General features: G+C 38.8%; 1 protein-coding gene across 1 annotated transcript; it reads left to right on the forward strand.

Moving 5' to 3' along the window:
* The first annotated feature begins 2388 nt into the window (after positions 1–2388).
* On the forward strand, positions 2389–24418 carry LOC114384048. Its single transcript, XM_028343731.1, has 4 exons — positions 2389–2404; positions 2607–2707; positions 3838–3896; positions 23698–24418. The coding sequence occupies exons 1-4, from the start codon at positions 2389–2391 to the stop codon at positions 24416–24418; spliced, it is 897 nt and encodes a 298-aa protein (XP_028199532.1).
* The last annotated feature ends 330 nt before the right edge of the window (positions 24419–24748 follow it).

Genomic DNA, 24748 nt, shown 5'->3' on the forward strand with positions numbered 1-24748 from the left:
TGTTGTAGAAATTGTTTGTGGTACCCCACTCTCTCTCTTTGCACAACAACGACCTCGTGTCAAGCGCCAAATCTATTAGACGTTGCTAGTTGGGATCTCTCAATGGATCAAAGCTCTGAGGTCTATATAAAACCTGAAGATGTTCATGTTAAGGTTATCGAAAAGTAAGAGAATATTCTGAGATAAAACAAACAAGTGTTGTAACACTGTCAGTCCACTGGACGAAGCAAACTTGAGCTAATTGAATGAATCTTAGCTTTGCTAAGTTAGTTAGTTTCATTGTATTCAAGCTTATTGTGTAAACACTCATTGAGTGATTAGAATACAATTTCTATCAAACATATACTATTTTTGAAAGCCAGGATTGGCTTAGTGACAAAGAATACTTGGGTCTTAATCTTAGGAGAAGATTAAGTGTAGTGTTAGGAGTTGCCTAGAGAGTACTTATTGTAGCCAAAAGTGGCATAGAGAATACTTGGTTGTAATCAAAGATTTGATTAGTGGAACCCTTCATGGTTTGAAGGAGAACTAGACGTAGCCTAAGAGTTGGGGTGAGCTAGTATAAAACCTTTGTGTTTTCATTACTGCTTCTATATAACTAGTTCTTTTCTTTAAGTCACTTCTACACTATCGAGCCAAGTTTCGAACTGGTTTTCTAAGCACAAAGTTATTTCGAACTCGTTGGATTGAACCCTTCGTGAATTGATATTTATTTTGAGAAAAAGCTTTTTATAGTTTTTGAAAGACTAAGTTTTATCTATCACACTATTCAACTCTTCTTCTTATGCGTTTCAAGTACTTCAACTCATACACTTCATTTTATATCTTTATAAGTGATGTCCAATGAAGTATAAAATGACAATGTTAGCCACTAAGGGAAGTGCACAAAGTTGCTTTTTGAATTTCATATTTTTTTCTTTATTTGAATTGCAAATATTTGAATTTGAGGAAAGGACATAATATAAGGGAATAGAAGGAATTAGCAGAATATTCCTTCAAGTGTCGCTTTTGTCACGAAAGAGGAGCACATGTAGTTGTCTGTACTTTTATTCTTTTCCTCTCCAATTAGAGCACACCATGTTGCATTGCCTCCAGATGTTAGACAATAATCATTTCAAGACTCAATGTTGATCCCATAACAGATCCTTCATTGATGTCTATAAAAGGCGTCTCATGTTTAGTAATTAACAACAAAGATATATCAAGTGAAAATGAGCAAAAGTTTTTTGAAGTGAAATTCTATTAAAATTAGTGGATGATAAACTTGCACTAAAACTGTTCATCCTTTGTTGAGCAAAGTCTATTTAAATTTAAGCTTAATTATGTATTCACTTTTTGAGTGTTATCGAATCATTATATTCATTCAAACTATTTTTTAAAGCAAGGAGTGGCTTAGTAGTGGCCTAGAGAATACTTGTGTAGCCAAGAGTGACATGATAGAATACTTGTGTAGCCAAGAGTGACATGATAGAATACTTGTTTGTAACCAAGTTTTGATTAGTGGAAACCTTTGCAGTTTTGTAAAGGAGAACTGATCGTAGCTCTATTTGAGTGAACTAGTATAAACCAAGTGGTTCTACTTTTCTCTTAAGCTATTTGTTTAAGTATTCTTTTAAGCTTATCTTAACACACTTGCTCACCAAGTGTTTATTTGAAAAATCTTTATGAAAACTTTATTTTTCTATCACTAGATGATAGCTTGTTGTCTTCATTAATACTTGTTTATAGTTACTAGACGACATAGCCAATTTTTTTTTTTCAAATTTGTTGGATAAAAAACCTTCATTTGTGAAAATATTTTATCTTTGATTAACATAGTATGCAATCCCCCTTTCTAGTGTGATTTTTGGTATTTCAATTGGCATCAGAGCTCAGTCTCACGGGTTGAGTATTTAACAATATTGAGGAAAAGATCCAACAATCACAGAAAGAAATGGAAGAACAATACTTGTTAACGTTTTAATTATGTTAGGATTTATGTCAGCCTAGTTTAATCGAATCCCAATTGTAGTACTAAATGGAATCTCAGGTCCTCTCCCAATAGAATAGTGCAAGGATGAATATTCAAATTAAAACCTTTCGGATAAAGATTTTTTTATATGTTTATATTTTAAACTACCTAAAACTAAAAGTAATCAAAACAGAAAATAAAAGATATATTTTCCTAGAGAGATTAGTGTGTTGAAAATTTAATAACAGAAATTAAAAGAAAAGGTAAGAAGACACTTGTTGAAGCGATAATTATTGTATATGGAAACAATAACGTTGAGATGCGAAGATTGTATTCAAAATCCCCCTCTTTGCTGAAATTCCTCACTCTTCTACATCGTTATATCATTCATCCCCCATTCACTAATGCATTTTATCCCTAATCTCTTAGGTGATAATATGGGAGGATATTCAGGTATGTTTGTTTTCTTCTTTGATTTTGTTTAGTAGCCAAAAATTTTAATTTACTAATAATAAAACCTAATTTATTGTTTGTCAGGCGAAATTTGAAATCCCTGAAGCTTCTGATAGTAGGACAAAGAAGAAAGTTCTTCAGACGGTGGGCGAGTAGTGGAGGCAGTTTAAATTCGATTTGACCAGTAAATGGGCACTTGCAGCCGACAAGGACGGTGTGGACAACAGTGTCTGTGAAAAATACGGCATTAGCATGGAGAAATGGGCCCAATTTTGTCAGACCCGCCGAGATCCCTCGTGGGAGGTATGTACTTTGTAATTTGAATTTTTTTCCACTAAAAATTCAGTTCTTATAATAGATTGTACAAATCATTTTCATTAATATTTCAATTTTGCAGGATGTGCGGAAAAAAGCACAAGCCATCCAGAAGTAAAACACTGCCCCCCATGTGTTGTCTTGTGGGGGTTATGATTATTTAGAACAGAAGCTGATGGTTGAGAAGACAAAGAAAAAACTAGAGGAAGCTGCTCAGTCTGGAAGCACTGAGGGCGTCATTAATCCTCCATCTCCCATCAGGCGACACGTGAAGTGGAAGATGGCCCGCACCAAGAAAACTGGGCAGATGATGTCTGAGGCCGCAAAGGAAATCGCTGAGAAGATTATAAGTCAAATGTCATTTAAGAATTGTAATTATTTTGTTTATTATATGAATTCCTTGGACAAATATATGTCTTATGTACATGATTCTTTGGAGGAGCAGGCGTCATAGGGTTCGTTCATCCCCTATGGACGTCAGGATGTCCTAACTGCTACCATTGGGTGACCAGAACACCCTGGTCATGTGCATGATGCTGGAGCCGAAGAACTCGAGTAGCTCACTCAACAAATCAGGGACCAGCTGGAGGAGTCGATCACAGAAAAAGGGACTCGGCAGCTAATGGAATCCTTCAGCCAGATGCAGTCCCAGCTTCAGTCACAGATGCAATCACAAGGACTTGCACTGCCTCCGGAGCATGAGGTTGGTCCCTCAGTTGCTCGTGTTAGCATAAAGGGGAGTTGTGTTGATCCCTCACCGACCGATCCTGAGACGGGTGACTCAAACAAATGCGGGTTGTACATCGAACAAAATCCTTCCCACCTGGTTGCCCTAGGAAGAGTTTATGAGGGATCCACAGTTGTTTACAACATCCCTTTGTTGCATGGTCAGGTGAAGGTTGGTGTTGAGGAGGTTAAAGATGCAGAGGCAATCGTTCCTGTACCCACTGATGAGGTTATTTTAGTGGGGCAGGCACTGAACACCTTCCTTGCTTGGCCGATACATCTCGTGAAGCGTGTATCAGAACAGGTATTTTACTCTGATTATATGCTCTTTTTTTTCAATTTATTTGTTCACTATAATTGAATTATGTTATTTCACTATGTTTGATAAACAGGCAGCTGTGTCTCCAGCAAAGCCTCCAGATAGGCCGAATCCTGAGGTCGATGATCCCCTGTATCTGATGACATTGACCATCCCACAACTTTTCTTGAAGCCTCTGCAGGTTATGTGGGATGCTACCGTGTTCAGGGTGTTTAATCCATACTTCCCATTGTACATCAAGCACGAAGATCTCTCCGAAATTGCACACGGTGGTCAATGTCTCATCATATCTGTTATACAGTTGTGGATTCTGTAAGTTAATTTAGATTATTGTTAATTACCTAAGCTTTTTTTTTTTAAATTCATACATAATTAACTTTGTCTTAACAACAGGCATCTGACTGAGACAAGTATGCGAGTGGGGAATTCCGATGTGTATGGATTCCTCGAGCCATAGTCCATTCAGAGATCTAGGCAATCGCAGTTTGAATCGAAAAGTTACATGAAAAGTTGGATGCAGAGTTCACAACGCGATGTCTACCTTGGAGCCTACCTGAATGGGTAAGTCAAACAAAACAACTAAATTTAAATAATGTATAATACTACAATAACCCATATTCGTCTCCACTGGCAGATGGTCGTCATTCTGCCTAAGAAGGAAAACCTTGTTGTCTGGTTTTGTTCCTTGTATAACAGGCCAGACAACTACCTTAAGGGAATAATTAACAAATCAGTGTTGTTTTCAATACATTTGCATTAGCATAACTAAACAACATCAATATTTTAATGTTCCTCGTATTCAACAGTGCTTTGAAAGGACTTAATGATACTCCACAGCCTAAATCCAAGGCTGGTGCTAGGTGGATTGTTCTTAACGTACGTGATTTAAATAAAACTTCTACTTATATATATTGCTTATGTGTGTGTACACTAATTGTAGTTAATGTGGCGTCCCTAAATAATGACTGGTTTAATAGTAATGATTTAAATAACAAAAACCATGGGAAATTTTTTTTTCTTTTTCTTTTTCGTTTCTTTCTCTTTTTCACAGTAATTAAGTTCAGAAGGAAAATCATCACTATAGAGTCCTGAATGGCCAGTTCACAACTCTATTCGGAGTCATTTCTTTCTGATCACTCATAACCTCTAAACTATTTTGCTCTTTCAAAAATAAAAGTATACCAGCCATCATTTTAGGTCGTCACGTGTAAAATAATAAAATAAAATGCGGTCGATGAACTCTTTTTCAAATAAAGTTTGTTAATGCTTTATTTTCAAATAACAGATTAAACACAAGTACATTCATCATCTAAAGCTGTCCAAAATATGGGAGTTTTGCAAAATACATAGTGACATCCAGAGCAAAGGTATCCACTGTGGTGGCTTCAGCCACATGTATACATTCATCAAATTCCTATACAATAGGTCTACCCATACAAAAACCAAAAGAGTAAACCTAACTGTCTGTACTAGATACACCCACCCCCAAAAAGTATATAATCCTAGTCTAAGGAGCCGTCTGCTATGATGAAGAACCTCCGCTAGTCGCTATCCCTCCAGGACCGCTCTCCTCCGTAGAGTCTGCCTCAGATGCCGACATGACGTCCTCGGGAGAATCCACCTCAGGGAGTGGGTCCTCATCACCCTCTAGAAAGTCAAGAGCCTCCACAGCAGGCTCAGGAGGTAGCTCCTCTGGGTCCTCCTCAGGGTCTTCCTCAGATGACGTCACCTCTATCACTTGGACTGGCTCCACTAGTCGATATGGAGTAGGTGTAGGTAATATCCACTCCACAGTGCGCTGAAGCGTGCGTGCTGGTTCCTCTGGATGTACCAACGAAGTAGCCGTGAGTCGGATCGTGCCACGAAACCGGCACCTCGCATTGCCTTCGAGGGTCTCCCAAACTCCCTCTAGGCACTCCATCTCCACTCGGTCATGGATTAATTGCGCTACCATCGCGATCTACAAGAAATAAAAGAAAGGGGTAGACTCTTTCACGAGAGATCTAACTACAATAGCAACACAATGCGTCTCATAACCACTACATGCAATTAAAAGGTGTGCCTCAAGGCTTTTCTTCTCTGGTAATCGATTACAAAACATTGGTAATCGATTACCAGAGGCCCAACTCGAGTTACACAGCTTCAGAACATGAAAACCTGCAATATGCATTGTGTAATCGATTACACATAACTGGTAATCGATTACCAGTGGCCTGTTACTCTGTGTAATCGATTACACAGTATTGGTAATCGATTACCAGAGGCCTCCACAACATACTGTCTCCATTTCTAAGCCTGGTAATCGATTACACCCATTGGTAATCGATTACCAAAAGCCCTCTCACTTTCCTGATCCCATTTTTAGGCCTGGTAATCGATTACACACCCTTGGTAATCGATTACCAGAGGCCATCTTAACTTCATGTCTTCATTTTTAAGCCTTGTAATCGATTACACACCCTTGGTAATCGATTACCAGAGGACACATTCCAAATATCACTCAAGATCCATAGCTGGCCAGCCACCACACAAGCCTCCTTGCTTTGTGGTCTTTGTTCTTTTATCGGTTGACTGCCAGGAGCTCGCTTGTTTAGGTACTTCACAAGTTCTCACTGACTGACTATGCCCGGGTTGGGTCGGGATTGGTCAAGCTTGGTTTTGGGCAATAGCACCCCACCTGACGTCCCCAAGGTCTCCTGACCCTCGCGACATATCTCCAGGTACCACTCTGTGGTCAACGAATAAAAGTAGAAAGACTGACTCTTCCACACTTTCTCACTTTAAGCTTGTAGGATTATGGGGTACCCGTCATATGTGGTACTAGGTGGCGGTCGGGCGATGGTGCAAGTCGACTCTCCATATCCACAAATCACACATAAAACCACCATCCCCAGTTGCCCACCTTCAATTGAGCTCACGTACTCCCACGTAGCCCTTATCCTCGTTCTTCTCAACACCGGATCCCCATCAATCCCTCCAAGCTTCCACAACATCCAATCAATTCAACATCCAAACATCATGAACTATCAAAACCAAGAAAATAGGGCAGAGGCAGAAAACTCTGCCCAAAACACAAACCAATACCACAGCTTTCCTTACTCAAATACCCCAGTAACATTCTCTTCGTTCCAATTTGTTCACCGTTGGATCGACTCGAAAATTTTACTGGAGGTCCCTAGTACATAAGTCTACATTTTGACCGTTGGGATCTGCTAGAAATTGTCCAGAACCCATTATGTACAACCCTTTCCACAACCAGCCATGCATAAGCATTTTCTGCACAAGCACAAAATTCTGCTGCACATTTTAGCAGCAAAATTCTGCATAATAGTGCATATTTTCGAAATCACTCTTTCCCTCATCCAATTTTTCCCAAATTGGATCCTACAAGTCCTAAATCATGTATAAATCATATCTAAACTAAAGACAAGCTTCAGACCAAAGCAACTCAAAATCTAGGTATCTAAAACCCCTCAATTTAGTGGATTTTCAAGGTTTGAGAAGTGAAAATGAAAATGGGGTAATTTTGGAGCAAACTCTCATCTCAAACAAGTTTATAACATTAATCTAAACTCGCTCAAACTGGTTTTACGACGAAAACTCTACCGAATCAAAATTTGACTCCTCAACACCCAATTTACCCTAGAAATGGCTCTTGCCTTCACTTTGGTCACTCATTTTCCTCCTTTGCACAGCCCAAGCTTTCCCACAGTCCTAAATGACATTTCAAACTAGGATTAACTCACTTTAACCTCCAATTACCACTAAATCCAGATTTAGCTTTTCAAATCCTTAAAGCATCACACTTTTCCACTCATATCACTACATTCTCACTTTTTAACCCTAGGTTAACTCTACCCTTCATCTCTATCAGTTTTCCATCAGCAAATTTCAGCACACAAGCATCATCATAAAACCCTAAAACAGAATGGGTAAGCTTGACTCACACCAAACATGACAAGTTTAGCATGCTTTCAACAAATTCCTTCACAAATAACTACCATAAGGCAAAAACCTAGTAAAACTACCCATCATATCTCCCAAACACTCAATACCCACGAAATTATGTGAGAAAGAAGTCTACCCAAACCTGAAATCTGAAGTCCCACAATGTAGAGGTGCGCTTCACGACTCCGAAAATGGCTTCCTTTCGCGATTTGGAGCAGAAATGGTGAGCAATGGTTGGAGCTTTGATGGAGCTTCAATGGTGAGGAAGAAGAAGAGAATAGCAACGTGAGAGAGAGGGAAAAAAAGCTTCTGAATTCTTTTGGCTGAGTGAGTGAGGAGAGAGAGAACGTGGCTTTTTAGTTTAAAAGGCTTCCTCTTTCCTTTTTTTTTAAAAAAAAAAGGTATGCCACATGTCTCCTTTTGAGTGGAGCAAAAAGGGGCCCACTTTTTCTCTTGATGTGACTCATACTCAGCCGCAAGAAGAGAAAAAATCTTACCTTTTGAAATGCTAAAATCCTGCCTCGGTTTGCATGTCGTTTCTCTGGTTCCAGTCCCTCGCGTTTCTTTGCACCCGTCGGGGCCAGTTTTCGAAAGTAAGCAATATGTATATCAAAACGCTCATAATGAAACTCCGAGCATGGTTCAGAGGTTGGTTTCGTTAAATTTTAAGTTGCACGCAAAACGATAATTTTTAGACTAATTAATTGAGAATTAATCTATAACTATCCAGTTATGGATTTCTCTTCGTTAATTAGCCTAACCCGCGTATCTTTCCCCCAATATACCTACTTCTACCAGAAGTATATATATATACACACACACTGAATAATACTTATATATAATTATTCAAAATGCATCGTTTGCAAAATCCCGGGTAGAAATTTCCAGGATGTCACAGTTAACGTTTAATTAATATCCATATTTCATTATGTATTTAGTGTAATAAACAAAAAGGAAGCACTGAGTGCGGCTATTACGTCATACACTGGATGTCCACGATAATCTTAGGAAGTTTTAGGAATAATTGGGAAATGATAATTGTTTATTTCAAACAAAGTTTATTTTCTTGTCATTGGAATTACATTATTAAATTATGTTTTATTTGATCATGCAGTATTTTAACGATGTTAGACCATTGGAAGCAGAGAGATTGAAGGCGCTTCGCATCCAGTGGGCACAATTTTATCTCAAAGTTAGAAATAAAAGTTAGGATGTTAGGGAACTATTTCATTTTAGGTTACTAGCTTAATTAGTTTGCTACCTTGTTTTACACTTTTGCCTATTGCTATGTCATTTGAACATTGAATATTCTTTGTTGATTAATAAATCATTTATCCAAAGTTATCAATTGATACTTTAATATAGCTTTCTGGTAAAAACTGTTTGAAAGCAGAATGCAAATCATATATATGTTGTGATCTATGGTCTGATTTCAATTTTACAGGTTAAATTTTGGGTTTTTTGTTAAAAAAACAGAAAGTGTATTTTAAAAAAAAAAACCTAAAAACAACATCAGTTTTTCACGAAAACCGATGTTAATATGCACAAACAACATCGATTTTTCATAAAAACCAATGTTAAAATACAACTTAACATCGGTTCCTCAAAAAACCGATGTTGTTTGTGCATATTAACATCGGTTTTTTATAAAATCCGATGTTAACTTCTAGATTAACATCAGTTTTTGTTTAAAAACTGGTGTTAAGCAAAAACTGATGTTAACCTATAAACATTTAACATCGGTTTTTGTAAAAAAACCAATGTTAACGTATAGATTAACATCGATTTTGTATAAAAACCGATGTTAAATGTTTATAAGTTAACATTGGTTTTTATAGAAAACCGATGTTAATATATAAGTTATCATCGATTTTTCATAAAAACCGATGTTAATCAATAAGTTAATATCGGTTTTGTTGAAAAACTGATGTCAACTATCAACATTCATACATTTTTTTGGTGTAATTCTTATCATATAACATCGGTTATTTAAATAACCGATGTTGTCGATTTTACATTAATATCGGTTTTGTAAAACCGATGTTAACGATAATACTTTCAACATCGGTTAAAAACCGATATAGAAAGTTCTAAATAACCGATGTAGAATGTGTATTTTCTAATAGTGAAAAAAATAGTCATCTATATTATTTTTTATTCATAAAATATTAATGATTAATAAAAAGATATTATAAATAAAAATACTACTTTAATAAAATTTGAAGGGATAAATACAATATTGTTTTTGCTTAATTATACATTTGTTCCCTTAATTATGTTTTAAGGTTCAATTTGGTCCCTCAATTATTAAAAGGTTCAATTTACTCCATCAATTGTTTAAAACACAACAATTACGCTCTTCTGTTAATTTTGTAACATTGACTAATGGATCAGCCTCTTCCTCTTCTTTCTCTACCCCTATACATCTACACTCAACTCAAAAGCCACAGGACACCTCGTTGTGCACCCACCCACGTCATGCACTGCCACGTGCCACCACCCATGAAACCACCAACCTCCACACCCATCTCTAACAAGCATTGTCTCGCCACTACCAACCTCCATGAACCTAGATCCACCCTTATCCCAAACAAGCACCAATCTCTATAAACTAGATCCACGCCTACCACCTAGATCCGAAAGCGAGAGCAGCTCTCACGATGAAGATGACAGCGACGAGCACCATGAACTCAAATCTAGATATTTTGTTTTTTCAGTTTTTATTCTGATTGTGTTCTAATTGTTTTGATTTGAGATGATTAGGGTTCAAATTGTGTTGATTTGAGGATGTTAGGATTTTGATTGTGTTGATTTGGAGTGGTTAAGGTTTTGATTATGTTCATTTGGGGACGGTTAGGATTTTGATTGGAATTGATTAAAGGTAATCTAATGATTATTTTATAAAATTATAATAATTAAACCGTGGGTTATAAATCCCCACTTTTTAAAAACTTATTTTATTCTATTATATTTTTATTTTAAAAATAAAGGCTTAAATATGTTAGAAATCCCTAAAATATACCCAAATTTCATAATTGATCCCTAAAATTTTTTTGCTTCCTGTTTAAGTCCCTAAAAATATTTCTTTTGCACTAATTGTATCACAAACTTGAATAAACCAATACTTAATCAATCACCCTTTTCACAAGATCCTTTATTAAAGTTCTTTCTTTCCAAAAGATATTTTCCTTAACCTTTAGTAAATTGATTAAGACCAGAATGAGAAAGAAAGATAAGATCAAGAGAAGAAGTACACCATTTTTTATACTAGTTTACTCTCTATCTCTAGAGAAACTAATCCAGTTATCTAATCCAAAGCCAAATTAGATTTTTACTATGCATATAGAATTCTTTCAAGCAATCACAAGCAATCTCAGTTCCTACCCTAGAAAAAGAGACTAAGGTACCCAACCTTAGGGTCCTTTGTGAATAAGAGCCTAGGACAACATACCTTTAGCTCAAACTAGAAAAACCTATTATAGCATGCCTTCAGAAATTCATGCATAAACAAGTAATGTGTAAAACCACACAAAAAATTAGAGTCAAAGATACACACAACCTGATCGATCCTTTTTGCAAAAACTTGCTTGACCAAATGAGGTGTCTTCTTGAACTCAAGAAAGTATCACAACTCACTTTTCACAAAATGATCTTCATAATCAAAGATTAAAAGCTGTGAGTCACTCTTTCTAAGCACTTTTCTTCTCTTCTATCTTTTCCTAATATCAGCACATGATTCTAGCTCATTCAGAGAACTATTAGAAGTTCGTGGAGTTGTTGTAACAAAAAACACAAGGTGACTATTTATAGAGAAAACAATTATAATTGCCTGTAATCGATTTAATCTACAATGTAATCAATTATTTCAATGAAGTAATCAATTATATTATCATTTCAATCGATTAAAGAATTCTTCCCAAAAAACTGGAAACCTCTCAAGAACAATGTAATTGATTAACTCCTCAATATAATCGATTAAAGTGTTTTTGATCACTTTTGAAACACTTATAGAAAGAGAAGTAATCGATTATATCACATGGTAATCAATTAAAGCAAAGACACATGAACGAATCTATCACTGTCTCAAAAATAATTGTGTAATCGATTACAATAAGCTTGTAATTGATTAAACCGATATGAGGCATTTCTTTACAAGCTTAAAACCAACTTGTGTAATCGATTACTGTAAGGTTATAATCGATTAAAATAAAGTTTTAACAAATGAGGAAATTTTCTAACTTTAGAAACTTTCTCCTTACTCCTGCATGATGATGCATAATGGATATATGAAATGATAGAGACTAAGATGCAACACACCACACAACAATCAATACAAATGTCACTCAAGAGAGTTAGGCATGTAAAAGATAAAACTTGTTCAAGGTTCAAGGCTAAGTCTTCATGTTACTCCCCCTATCTCTAACATGATGCAGCCGCTGTTGTCGCCAATGACAAAGCCAAGCAGGTGGCTGCAATAGCTAACAGAGACGACAAGGGTGTCATAGGTGAGGGAGAATAAGTCTCTATTGCGGACTTTAACAATGAGGGAGAAGGAGAGGTCGAGAATGGGCCTCGAGTTGGTTCAGATCCCGATGCGGTTAAGTTGGATCTCCGGGTCGGAGGGGTAAAGGAGGAAGGCAGCGCAAACAATGAGGAGGAAAAGGAAGAGTGTGGCAAAGTAGAGGATGCAACGACACACCGTTATTAATCCTTTCTTTTGCTTAACTTGACACTCAAAAATAAAAAAATTCACGCGTGTATCGTTTACATGTCCAACTAATGGACACATCATCATGTTCTGGATGGTGACTAAAGACAAGGATCTCCCCACTACTAGAAAATACACTTTCAACATCGGTTATTTAGAACATTTTACATCGGTTCTAAAACCGATGTTGAAAGTGACGATGTTGAATGTATGAATGTTAACATCGGTTTTGGCGAACCGATGTTAACATACATATGACAACATCGGTTCTTCAAATACCCGATGTTAAACACAATGAACAACAGCAAAAAAAGTGTAGGCATGGTGAACGTTGACATCGGTTTTCCAGTAAAACCGATGTTAATATGTTAGTTTAACATCGGTTTTCTAGAATAACCGATGTTAATGTATGCCCTTAACATCCGTTTTTCTAGAAAACTGATGTCAACGTTGATGATGCTTATACTTATTTGGTGTAGTTCTTTGTGTATAACATCGGTTAATTATAAATAACCGATGTTACTATTCAAATATTCACATCGGTTATTTATAATTAACCGATGTTAATGTACAATAGTTGACATCGGTTATCCACAGATAACCGATGTTAGAATACAAACGCTGACATCGGTTATACACAAAAAACCGATGTTAATATACAAACGTTAACATCGGTTTTCTATTATAACCGATGTTGGTTAATATATTAACATCGGTTTTTGTTAATAACCGATGTTGTTTTCAAATATTTTTTTTATATATACTTTCTGTTTTTACAGTAAACCCAAAATTGTACCTGTCAAATGCAATTTCAGGAGGCCCAATTCACAGCAAATAAACATTTTATTCTGCTTTCAAGCAGTTTTAATGATAATAAACATCAAATAATTGATTTATATATTATAAAGAACAATCAACAAATGAATTCAATGTTCGTGTTACATAGAAAATGTAAAAAATGTCAAAAATGTTAAAAAATGTCCCTAAATCCTAGGCCTGATCTCTAACTCGGAGATAAAACTGTGCCCACTGAATCCGCAATGCTTTTAATCTCTCGGGCTCCAATGGTCTAGGGTCGTTAAAATACTGCATGATTAAATAAATCATATTAAGTTAATAATGTAATACAAATTATAAATAAATCGATTTTCTTTGAAATAAACTTACCGCTTGCCAATTATTTCTAAAACTTCCTAAAATGATGGTGGACATCCAGTGCATGACATAGTAGTCACACTCAGTAGTTCCTTTTTGTCTATTACACTAAATACATAATGAAATTTGGATATTAATTAAACAACTAGTGTACAGACACATAAAGAAATATATATATAAGTGGAAGTTTTATGTAAATGACGTACCTTGACAACAATCCACCTAGCAGGAGCCTTTGATTTAGGCTGTGGAGCATCATCAAGACCCTTGATAGCACTGTTCCATATGAGTAACAATTAAAAACTGGTGTTGTACGTTGAGGTATTACAATGCAAATGTATTGAAAAGAACACTAACCTATTAATAATCCCCTTAAGGTAGTTGTCTGGCCTGTTATGCAATGAACAAAACCAGACAACTAAGTGTTCCTTGGGCAGGATGACCACCATCTGCCAATGTCCGCTGCAGTGGAACCTAAAATGGGTTAGTACATTAGTAAACATTAATTAAATTTTGTTATTTTGTGACTTACCCATTTAGGTAGGCTCCAAGATACACATCGCGTTGTGAACTCTGCATCCAACTCTTTATGTAACTTTCAGATTCAAACTACGATTGCCCAGACCTCTGAATGGACTGAGGCTCGAGGAATCCATAGATATCAAAATTCCCCGCTCGCATACATGTTTCAGTGAGATGCCTGTTTATGTTAAGTCAAAGTTAAATATTTATGAATTGAAAGCCATAACTTAGGTAAATAAAAGCCTTTTATATAAAGACTTACAGAATCCACAACTGTAACACTGATATGCTGAGACATTGACCACCGTGTGCGATTTCGGAGAGGTCTTCGTGCTTTATGTACAGGGGGAAATCTGGATTAACGACCCCGAACACGGTGGCATCCCATCTAACCTGATAAGGCCTCAAGAAAAGCTCTGGGATGGTCAATGTCATCAGATAAAGCGGATCATCGACCTCCGGATCGGGCTTCGGAGGTGGTTTTGGCGGAGACACAGCTACCTGTTCATGAAACAAAGTTAAATAGCCTAATTTGAAAAGAAGAAACATATAGTAAGGACAATAAGTACCTGCTGTGATAAAGACTTGACCAGATGTGTCGGCCAAGCAAGGAAGGTGTGAAGTGCTTGCCCCACTAAGGAAACCTCATCAGTGGGTACAGGAACTGGAGCATCTGCATCTCTAACCTCCTCCACACTCACCTTTACTTGGCCAAGCAACAAAGGAGTGTTATGAACAACAGTGGATCCCTCATAAACTCTCCCGATGGCAACCAGGCAGGCAGGATCTGCTTTTATGTACAAGCCGCACCTGTCAGAGTCACTGGTCTCAGGATCGTTTCCTGAGGGATCAACACAACTCCCCTTTGTGCTCACTCGAGGACCGGAGGGACCAGGACCAATCAGAGGCTCAGGAGGCACTGCAAGTCCCTGAGATTGCATCTGCGACTGAAGGTGGCTGAAGGATGCCATGACCTGCCTCGTCACTTTCTCTGTGATGGACTCCTCTAGCTGGTCCCTAATCTGCTGAGTCAGCTGGTGTAATTCGTCAGGAGGCAGGAAGGAAGCACTGCAGGACGTCCGTGGAGCCGATCCAAAGTATTGCTTGATGGTGACACCAGCTCCAATACCATGGACACTTCCAGGGTGCTCTGGACGTCCAATAGCAGCGGCCAGAACATCCTGACGTCCATGGGGGACGAACGATCCCTGTGTGGCCTGCTCCTCAAACGAATCCTGCACAGAAAACACACAGTGGTACATGGCATTCTCAAAATATTCAAACATAATTGTAATGGTTAGTTGAACATGACTTACAATCTTCTCAGCGATTTCCTTTGCGGCCTCAGTCGTCATCTCCCCTGTCTTCTTCGTGCGGGCCATCTTCCACTTCACGTGGCGTCTGACCGGGGATGGAGGGTCGATGACGCCATCAACGCTTCCTGACTGTGCAGCTTCCTGCATCTTCTTCTTGGTCTTCTCAGCCAGGAGCTTCTGCTCCAAATAATCATAACCCCCACGAGACAAAACGTGGGGGGCAGTATTCTGCTTCTGGATGGCCTGTGCCTTTATGCGCACATCCTGAAAAAATTAAACAATAATATTTGAAATGGGTAGAATGAAGTATAACAACATCATGTTTAACATGAAAAACAACTTAAATGGCAAAGGAACATACCTTCCAAGAAGGGTCTCTGCGAGTCTGGCAAAACTGGACCCACTTTTCCTTGCTGATGCCGTATTTGTCACAAACAGTGTCCTCGACACCGTCCTGATCGGCTGCAAGGGCCCATTTCCTCGTGAGGTCTGATTTAAACTGCCTCCATCTCTCCCCCACGGTCTGTAGTAACTTCCTTTTCGTCCTACTGTCAGAAACCTCTAGGATATCAAATTCCGCCTGACAACATGAAACAAAGTTTATTTGTTACAATAATGAAATTTTTTGGCTATTAATTACACACAATCAAATAAGAAAAGAGAAATACCTGAATATCCTCCCAAATCAGGTCCTTCTGAGCAGTAGGGACCTCCTTCCAGTTCTCGTAGGTGATGTCCACCTTATCACGTGCCACAATCCCCAAATATGTTCTTAATTTCTTCTTGTGGGGACCGTCGGCCTTCCCTGTATCAGGATCAACATGCACCACTGGTCTCTCAACACCAGGTGGTCTAGTGGACAACGATCGTAGGCATGAGGCTTTGCGTGTCCGCTTCACGGCAGACGTCGAAGCCGATGTCTCCGAAGTAGGAGGCGGAGGAGGAGGAGAAGGAGGAGAAGGAGAAGGAGGAGGAGTAGTGGAGGCAGGTGGAGAACCCATGATCTTTTATACAATAACATACAAAATTGGATTAATGAAAAGAGGATTAGTGATAAGTTTTTTTTGGAAGGCAAAAGTATAAGATTTTTAAACAAAACCCCACCACATAAGGAGACAAGACAAATTAACCAAAGGACTCTGAAAGATAGGTAGTTATGCTTTTTAATTGTGATTTCATCCATGTTTTCTTTGATATTGATTTTCTTAGGACTTCATCCATGTTTTGACAGCATTTGATTTTCTTTTTTGCAGAAAAGAAAGAGGGGAACGAGCAACAATTTGAAGGTTGTACATTCAGGAACTAAAGAATTCAAAATAGCTAGTAATGAGAGGGATTTGTTTTTGGGATTTTCTGAGCACCAAGAGCGGCTACGCAAGAAGCTTGCACTTGAGGAGGAAAGGATATTTGCAGCTAATGAACAACTTTCTTAACTATTTGTCCTTCAGATTTTACTGTTTTTTTTTCTTATATGTAAATATAAATAATATAAGGTTATGCCATAGGGACATGGTCATTTTTACCCCTAACAATCTTAGAAGTAAATATAGACCATGTTTTTACGCCATACCCTTATACCATTTATATTTACATATTAGCAAAAAGAAACAGTAAAATCTTAAGGACAAATAGTTAAGAAACATGTTCATTAGCTGCAAATATCCTTCCCTCCTCAAGTGCAAACTTCTTGCGTAGCCGCTCTTGGTGCTCAGAAAATCCCAAAAACAAATCCCTCTTATTACTAGCTATTTTGAATTCTTTAGTTCCTGAATGTACAACCTTCAAATTGTTGCTCGTTCCCCTCTTTGAGAATGAGGACGATCTTCATAGGACTTCATCCAGCTGATGTTTGTCGGCAGTTTCATCATCCACCACCCTTTTCTTTTGTGCCTTCTCACGTTCATTGTTGTTAAACCCATATTTATGCCTTCTTCCCTTCATGTCTTGTTTGATCACAACTTTAGCTGAATCTCCCATCTTCAGCATAGTTGAATCTCCTATCTTATTGTCCAATGCCAAATTTTGATGGCTTGTATCTCTTTTGTTCATATGTTCTACTGCTTCAACTTCACAATGCATAGAGCAATCAGAATTTTTGAGTCATCACCAAAGGCTTCTGCATCAGCATTGACACTCTCCACCCTCTTTGGTTTATGCTTCTGTGTTTTCTTCCATGCTTCCTCCTTATAATTCTCAGATTTATTGCAGGTCCCACTAGAAGGATCAGCACCAATCCGTGCCTGTTCCTCCTCTACCAGCTCAATATCTTTCCTTTCACCTTTGCTTTTGAAAACTACATTGTAATTTACAAAACAAAAGTTGAAAGGAAAGATATTGACCTGATAGACGAGGAAGAAGCACAGATTGGTGGTGATCATTCTAGTGCAACCTCGAATAAAGCTGAGATTTATAACGAGGAGGCACAGAAGAAAACACAGAAGCATAAACCAAAGAGGGTAGAGAGTGTCAATGTTGATGCAGAAGCCTTTGGTGATCACTCGGAAATTCTGATTGCTCTATGCATTGTGAAGCTGAAGCAGTAGAACATACGAACAAAAGAGATACAGGCCATCAAAATTTGGCATTGGACAATAAGACAGGAGATTCAACTATGTTGAAGATGGGAGATTCAGCTAAAGTTGTGATAAAACAATACATGAAGGGAAGAGAGCATAAATATGGGTTTAACAACAATGAACGTGAGAAGCCAGAGAAGAAAAGGGTGGTGGATGATGAAACTGGCGACAAACATGAGCTGGATGAAGTCCTAAGGAGGCAAATTGAAACAAAAAACCGATGCCTCAATAAGAGAAAAATGTAGTTGTCACTTACTAGGTTTGGTGACCTCTGTCTCTGCAGAAAATTACATTAGCCGATGTTAATCAATTCTCCTTCATCATGATCATTTCGATTTGCATGAACGTCGTCAGCTTCTTCTTCTCCGACAACGTTACCAGTGATTTGAGCGGTCAAAGGACTAACATAGGTGTCCATGTATGAATCATCATCTTCTACATTAACACCAATTGTTTTGCCCTGCAAAACCACGCACCACCTTTCATCACAAGGGTCTTGCATGTAAAATACTTGTCTAGCTTGTTCTGCCATGATGAAAGGGTCATTGTGGTAACCAAGTTTCTTTAGATCTACTAGGGTAAATCCTATATCATCAGTGCGCACACCGGTGTTGCTGTCAACCCATTTACATTTGAAAACACATACTGTAAATTTCACATAATTAAGCTCCCAAATTTCATCAATGAACCCAAAGTAAGGGATGGAAGCTACACAGGGATTGGCATCATTGACACTTGCAAAGTGTTGAGATTCAGCCCTTAGGGTGACCCCGCTGTTCTGCATTGTACTTTTGTCATCTTGTGCTTTTGTGTAAAATGAATACCTGTTTATGTCGTATCCTTGCCAGGTTATAACATTTCTTTTAGGCCCATCTGCTAGTTTTATTAATGTTTCTGAAGCATTCTCATCTGCAAAGATTGTATCTTTAAACCAATCACAGAAAGTTTTGTTATGCTTTTTCAACGCCCAATTCTTTGACATTTTCGGATTATTCTGTTTGACTAAAGCTTCATGCTTAACTATGTATGGAAAAACTTCATTACTGTTGTTCAAGACATACAAGTGAGCTTGTAACAAATCTTCTACACTTGGAGTGATCACCTGCAGTCCTCTTGAACCCTTACCACCCACTCTGTCATCATGCCGACACTCAGGAAGCCCAACAGCTTTAGCCTTCTCTAAGTATTCTGAACAAAATTCAATGGCTTCTTCTACAATGTACCTCTCAACAATAGATGCTTCCGGACGATATAGATTCTTTGTATACCCTTTTAAGATCTTCATGTATCGCTCAACCGGGCACATCCACCACAGATAAACAGGACCACAACATTTGATTTCTCTGACCAGATGCACAATCAAGTGAATCATGATGTCAAAGAAAGTAGGGGGAAAATACATCTCCAACTGGCACAGTATAATTGCGGCCTCATTTTCCAACTCATCAAACATTACTGGATCAATCACATTGCTACATATAGCATGGAAGAAAAAGCACAGGCAAGTTATGGTGAACCTGACTTTGTTTGGCAAGATGTCTCGTATAGCCACGGCTAACAATTGTTGCATGAGCACGTGACAATCGAGAGACTTTAACCCTACAAGCTTAAGCTCCTTCAACTGCACAAGGCTCTTAATATTTGAAGAGTATCCTTGTGGAACCTTCACCTGACGAAGACACTGACAAAAACTTATCTTCTCCTTCTTGGACAAAGTATGGCAAGCTGGGGGCAAGTAACTTTTCTTCCCATCAGACCTTGGATGCAACTGTGATCTTATACCCATATCAGCTAGATCTTGACGGGTATTCAAGCCATCCTTCGTCTTGCCTTGAATGGTAAGGAGCGTCCCAATCACACTGTCACAAACATTTTTCTCCACATGCATAACATCAATACAATGTCTAACGTCAAGATCACACCAGTACGGAAGATCAAAGAAAATGGACCTCTTCTTCCATATGCAACTCTGACTTTTATCCTTCTTTTGGGTCTTCCCAAATACAGTGTTCAGGTGTTGAACCCGCTGATATACCTGCTCACCAGTCAACGGTATCGACGCAATATCATGCTCTTGACTTCCATTAAAAGCTTTTCTCAGTCGTCTGTAAGGATGATTGGGTGTTAGAAAGTGGCGATGCCTACTGTAGACTGTTTTTCTCCCATGTTTCAGTTGTATGTAACTTGTATTTTCTTCACAGATGGGGCATGCATGATGACCCTTAACACTGTAACCGCTGAGATTTCCATATGCTGGAAAGTCATTAATGGTACAAAAAAGCATTGCACGCATTTCAAACGTCTCCTTGCGAAATGCATCAAACACTACAACCCCCTCGTCCCATAACTTTCTCAGATCTTCAACCAACGAACTTAGATAAACGTCAATGTCATTTCCTGGCTGTCTTGGGCCCGATATCATCATACACAACATCATGTATTTTCGCTTCATGCACAACCAAGGAGGCAAATTGTAAATTACTAGCAGAACTGACCATGAACTGTGTTGAGTGCTTAAGGTGCCATATGGATTCATTCCATCACTGGCTAGTCCAAGTCTAAGATTTCTTGGCTCATTCCCGAAATCCGGATACAAACCATCAATCTTCTTCCACTGGGAGCAATCAGCCGGATGACGGACCATTCCATCAGAAATCCTTCCATTTGCATGCCATGTAAGGTCTTTTGCATCGTCCTCATTAGCAAACAGACGCTTAAACCTTAGAATGATTGGAAGATACCACAAAACCTTCGCTAGGAGGCCCTTGTTGGAGTTTTCATCAGAATTGCTTTCCTCTTCATCCTTCACTTTGTACCGTGAAGTCCCACAGACAGGGCATTTGGACATTTCTTGGAATTCATGCCTGTAGAGCATGTAATCATTGGGGCAAGCATGAATCTTCTTATACTCCATACCCATCAGACACAATATCTTTTTCACCTTATAGTAACTTTTAGGCAATGTGTTGTCCTCTGGAAGTAGATTGTGCACTACCTGAAGCAGTGAGGTGAAACTTTTGTCACTCCACCCATACCTGGCCTTCACATTAACCAGACTTAACACAGCAGACAACAGGGTTAAGGAATTCTTGCAGCCTGCATACAAAGGCTTCTTAGAATCACTCTGCAATCCTTCATACACAGGGGCGTGTGCTTGCTGGAAAGACTCCTGTCCAAGGTCACGAATCATGTCCTCTAACCGATCTCTCATTTCTACATCAAACGGTTCAGATTGGGACCCACTCTGCATGTCTGTCACTTCACCATGCCATATCCACGTTGTGTAATTCTTCTTAATCTCATCACACAATAGATGGTCCCGTATGTCATCGAGTAATTGTCGTCTTCCATTCAAACAGTTGATGCAAGGACAATAATATTTTCCTTCTTCATTCGGTCGACCTCTTTCTGAAGCAAATTGCAAGAACTGTTCGACGCCATCCTCATATTCTGGGCTCATGCAACTTTCATTCATCCAACTTCGATCCATCTACGCAATTCCATGCATGAAAATCTCACTTTTTTATTTATAGGTGTGGGCCTATCCCATTTAGGAAAACTATCTTTTATGTTAGCTTCAATCGTCAAGGTTACCATTATTTACAAAAATTTAACTAAATTTTGGCAGCATTTCGCATTGGTCTCCAAGTACACGACATGACATCGGTCAAATGAATTTCCCGATAATCAAGTATGCACTCGGAGAACAACTTGAAATGCAGTGAACCGAAATTTAATCAAATTAATGAAAATAATAATAACCTTCACGAATGAATGTAACATAAAAATACCAGTCTCCCTAAACTGTCCAAACGGACAATTCAAGACTAGATACAATGGCTAATGCAAACTGTCCGCAAGAGTCATTGCATTCAGTCTCAAACGGGAATCTAAGGTTCACTCACCATGAACAACAATTGTTTATATAGCAAATTACACTGATCACATACAAGAACATACAAAAGGTCAAATTCAATTATAGACAAATATAGACATCAGCAGTTGTTTATGTAACTAATTTCAAATGCTGGGTTTGAAGGGTGCTTATGGTTTAATATTGTAGTTGGGTATATGTGTGTGTGTGCGTATCATGAGGATCTGTGTGTATCATGAGGGTTGAGACAAGGAGACCCTTTGGCTCCATTACTTTTTCACTTAGTGGCTGAAGGACTGACAGGGCTAATGAGGGTCTGTGTGTGTGTGTGTGTTTCTGTGTGTGTGTGTGTGTGGGTTTCTGGCTGTGTGTGTGTGTGTGTGTGTGTGTGTGTGTGTGTGTGTGTGTGTGTGTGTGTGTGTGTGTGTGTGTTTCTGTGTGTGTGTGTGTGTATAGTTGTGTGTGTGTGTGTGTGTATGGTTGTGTGTGTGTGTGGGTTTCTGGCTGTGTGTGTGTGTGTGTGTGTGTGTGTGTGTTTCTGTGTGTGTGTGTGTGTGAGTGTGTGTGTGTGTGTGTGTTTCTGTGTCTGTGCGTGTGTGTGTATGGTTGTGTGTGTGTGTGTGTATGTGTGTGTGTTTCTGTCTGTGTGTGTGTGTTTCTGTGTGTGTGTGTGGCTGTGGCTGTGTGTGTGTGTGGATGTGGCTGTGTGTGTGTGTGTCTGTGTTTCTGTCTGTGTGTGTGTGTGTTTCTGTGTGTGTGTGTGTGTGTGTGTGTGTATTTCTGTGTGTGTGGCTGTGTGTGTTTGTTTCTGTGTGTGTGTGTTTCTGTGTGTGTGTGTTTCTGTGTGTCTGTGTTTCTGTGTGTGTGTGTGTGTGTGTGTGAGTGGCTGTGTGTGTTTGTTTCTGTGTGTGTGTGTGTGTGTATGGCTGTGTGTGTGTGTGTGTATGGCTGTGTGTGTGTCTGGGTTTCTGGCTGTGTGTGTGTGTGTGTGTGTGTGTGTGTGTGTGTGTGTGTGTGAGTGTGTGTGTGTTTTTGTGTCTATGTGTGTGTGTGTATGGCTGTGTGTGTGTGTGTGTGTGTTTCTGTCTGTGTGTGTGTGTGTGTGTGTGTGTGTTTCTGTGTGTGTGTGTGTTTCTCTGTGTGTGTGTGTGTATTTTTGTGTGTGTGTGTGTGTGGCTGTGTGTGTTTGTTTCTGTGTGTGTGTGTTTCTGTGTGTATGTGTTTATGTGTGTGTGTGTTTGTGTTTCTGTGTGTGTGTGTGTTTCTGTGTGTGTTTTTGTGTGTGTGTGTGTGTGTGTGGCTGTGTGTGTTTGTTTCTGTGTGTGTGTGTGTGTTTCTGTGTGTATGTGTTTCTGTGTGTATGTGTTTCTGTGTGTGTGTGTTTCTGTGTGTGTGTGTGTGTTGAAGAACCTGCCCCAAGACACAGCAGACACTTGTGCATACAGGATGTTGCTGCTGCTGCAGAAAGGCTTTGCCCAGCCCTACAACTATTGGTCTAGTAATTTATCAACAACATTTTTTGATTAGGGTAGCAGCTTTGGGTAAGAGTCCTAAATTCTAAATATGGGGATTGGTCAGAATTCCAGCTTGGCTCCAACAAGAGGGGTCATTCCCATTGGTGGAGGGATATTAGAAAGCTATATCATCAGTCGGATCCTAATATTTTCAATCAGCATTTGACCTGGAAGGTTGGGAGTGGGGATAGAATCAAATTTTGGGCAGATAAGTGGCTAGGGACAGACTACACTCTTGAGCAGAAATATAATCATTATTAAAGTTCCCTCATCTCTAGCATGGGTAACTTTAATAATGATAGCTGGGAGTGGGATCTCAGGTGGAGGAGGAATCTATTTGATCATGAAAATGATATAGCTATGCAGTTTATGGAGGAAACAAGCTTCATTCCTATCCAGAGGCATAGTAAGGATTCTATGGTGTGGCTAGCTGAACCCCACGGGCATTACACTACTAAATCAGCTTACAAGTTCTACACTAAACCCAGTACATCAAACTCAGATGGGAAGATATATAGCATAATCTGGAAGTTGAAAATTCCCCCTCGGGTAGCAGTTTTCTGTTGGAGACTCCTTAAAAACAGACTACCTACCAAGGACAATCTCCTAAGAAGAAACATTACTATCCAGGATCAAAACTGCCCTTTGTGTGGTAATGCACAAGAGGATGTGGGCCACCTATTCTTCAACTGTAATCTGACAAAAGGTTTGTGGTGGGAATCCATGAGATGGATCCGGGTAGTAGGCCCCCTTCCAAGTCACCCAAAGTGCCACTTTACTCAATTCTGTGAAGGCTTTGGGAACCCTGTATATCAGGACATAAGGGGTGGATGGTGGAGTGCCTTGACTAGTTCTATCTGGCACCATAGAAACAACCTGATTTTCCAAGGAAGACCTTTTGATCCATATAAAGTTATGGATCATGCTATATACCTAGTTTGGTCCTGGTTCAAGGCTAAAGATAAAGATTTCAATATTAGCTTAAATCATTGGTCTTCAAATATTTCGAATTCCTTTGGATATTCTGCTGGGCTTTCTTAATTCTGTTGTATTAGGGTGGGTTATTGGTTGGAGGGCAGCACTCTGGTGCTTTGTAACTTTTATTTCTGGTACCACTGGTACTAGTTTACCTATTAATAATATATATATTTTGCCTTCCAAAAAAAATTTTAGATTGGCACCTGATTTGTAGGACCTATGCTTCTGCTAGTCTTCTGGTTTCTACCTTGTATATTTAGTACCTCTGGTACTCACAGTTATTAATACAAATTATAATTTTGCTGATAAAAAAAAAGATAATACAAGAGAGAGAGAAGGGCAGTGGCAGTCACAACATATATATAGAGAAGGGCAGCAGATAAAATTACAAAA

Source organism: Glycine soja, chromosome 14, assembly GCF_004193775.1.
Source record: "Glycine soja cultivar W05 chromosome 14, ASM419377v2, whole genome shotgun sequence".
Taxonomy (NCBI): domain Eukaryota; kingdom Viridiplantae; phylum Streptophyta; class Magnoliopsida; order Fabales; family Fabaceae; genus Glycine; species Glycine soja.

Bases quoted from the DNA above. Each gene is read 5' to 3' on its own strand.
- LOC114384048 (XM_028343731.1), top strand. The intron at 2,708-3,837 runs GTATGTACTTTG...TTTGATAAACAG, and splicing joins GCCGAGATCCCTCGTGGGAG to GCAGCTGTGTCTCCAGCAAA. The intron at 3,897-23,697 runs GTATCTGATGAC...GTGGGATCTCAG, and splicing joins CCTGAGGTCGATGATCCCCT to GTGGAGGAGGAATCTATTTG.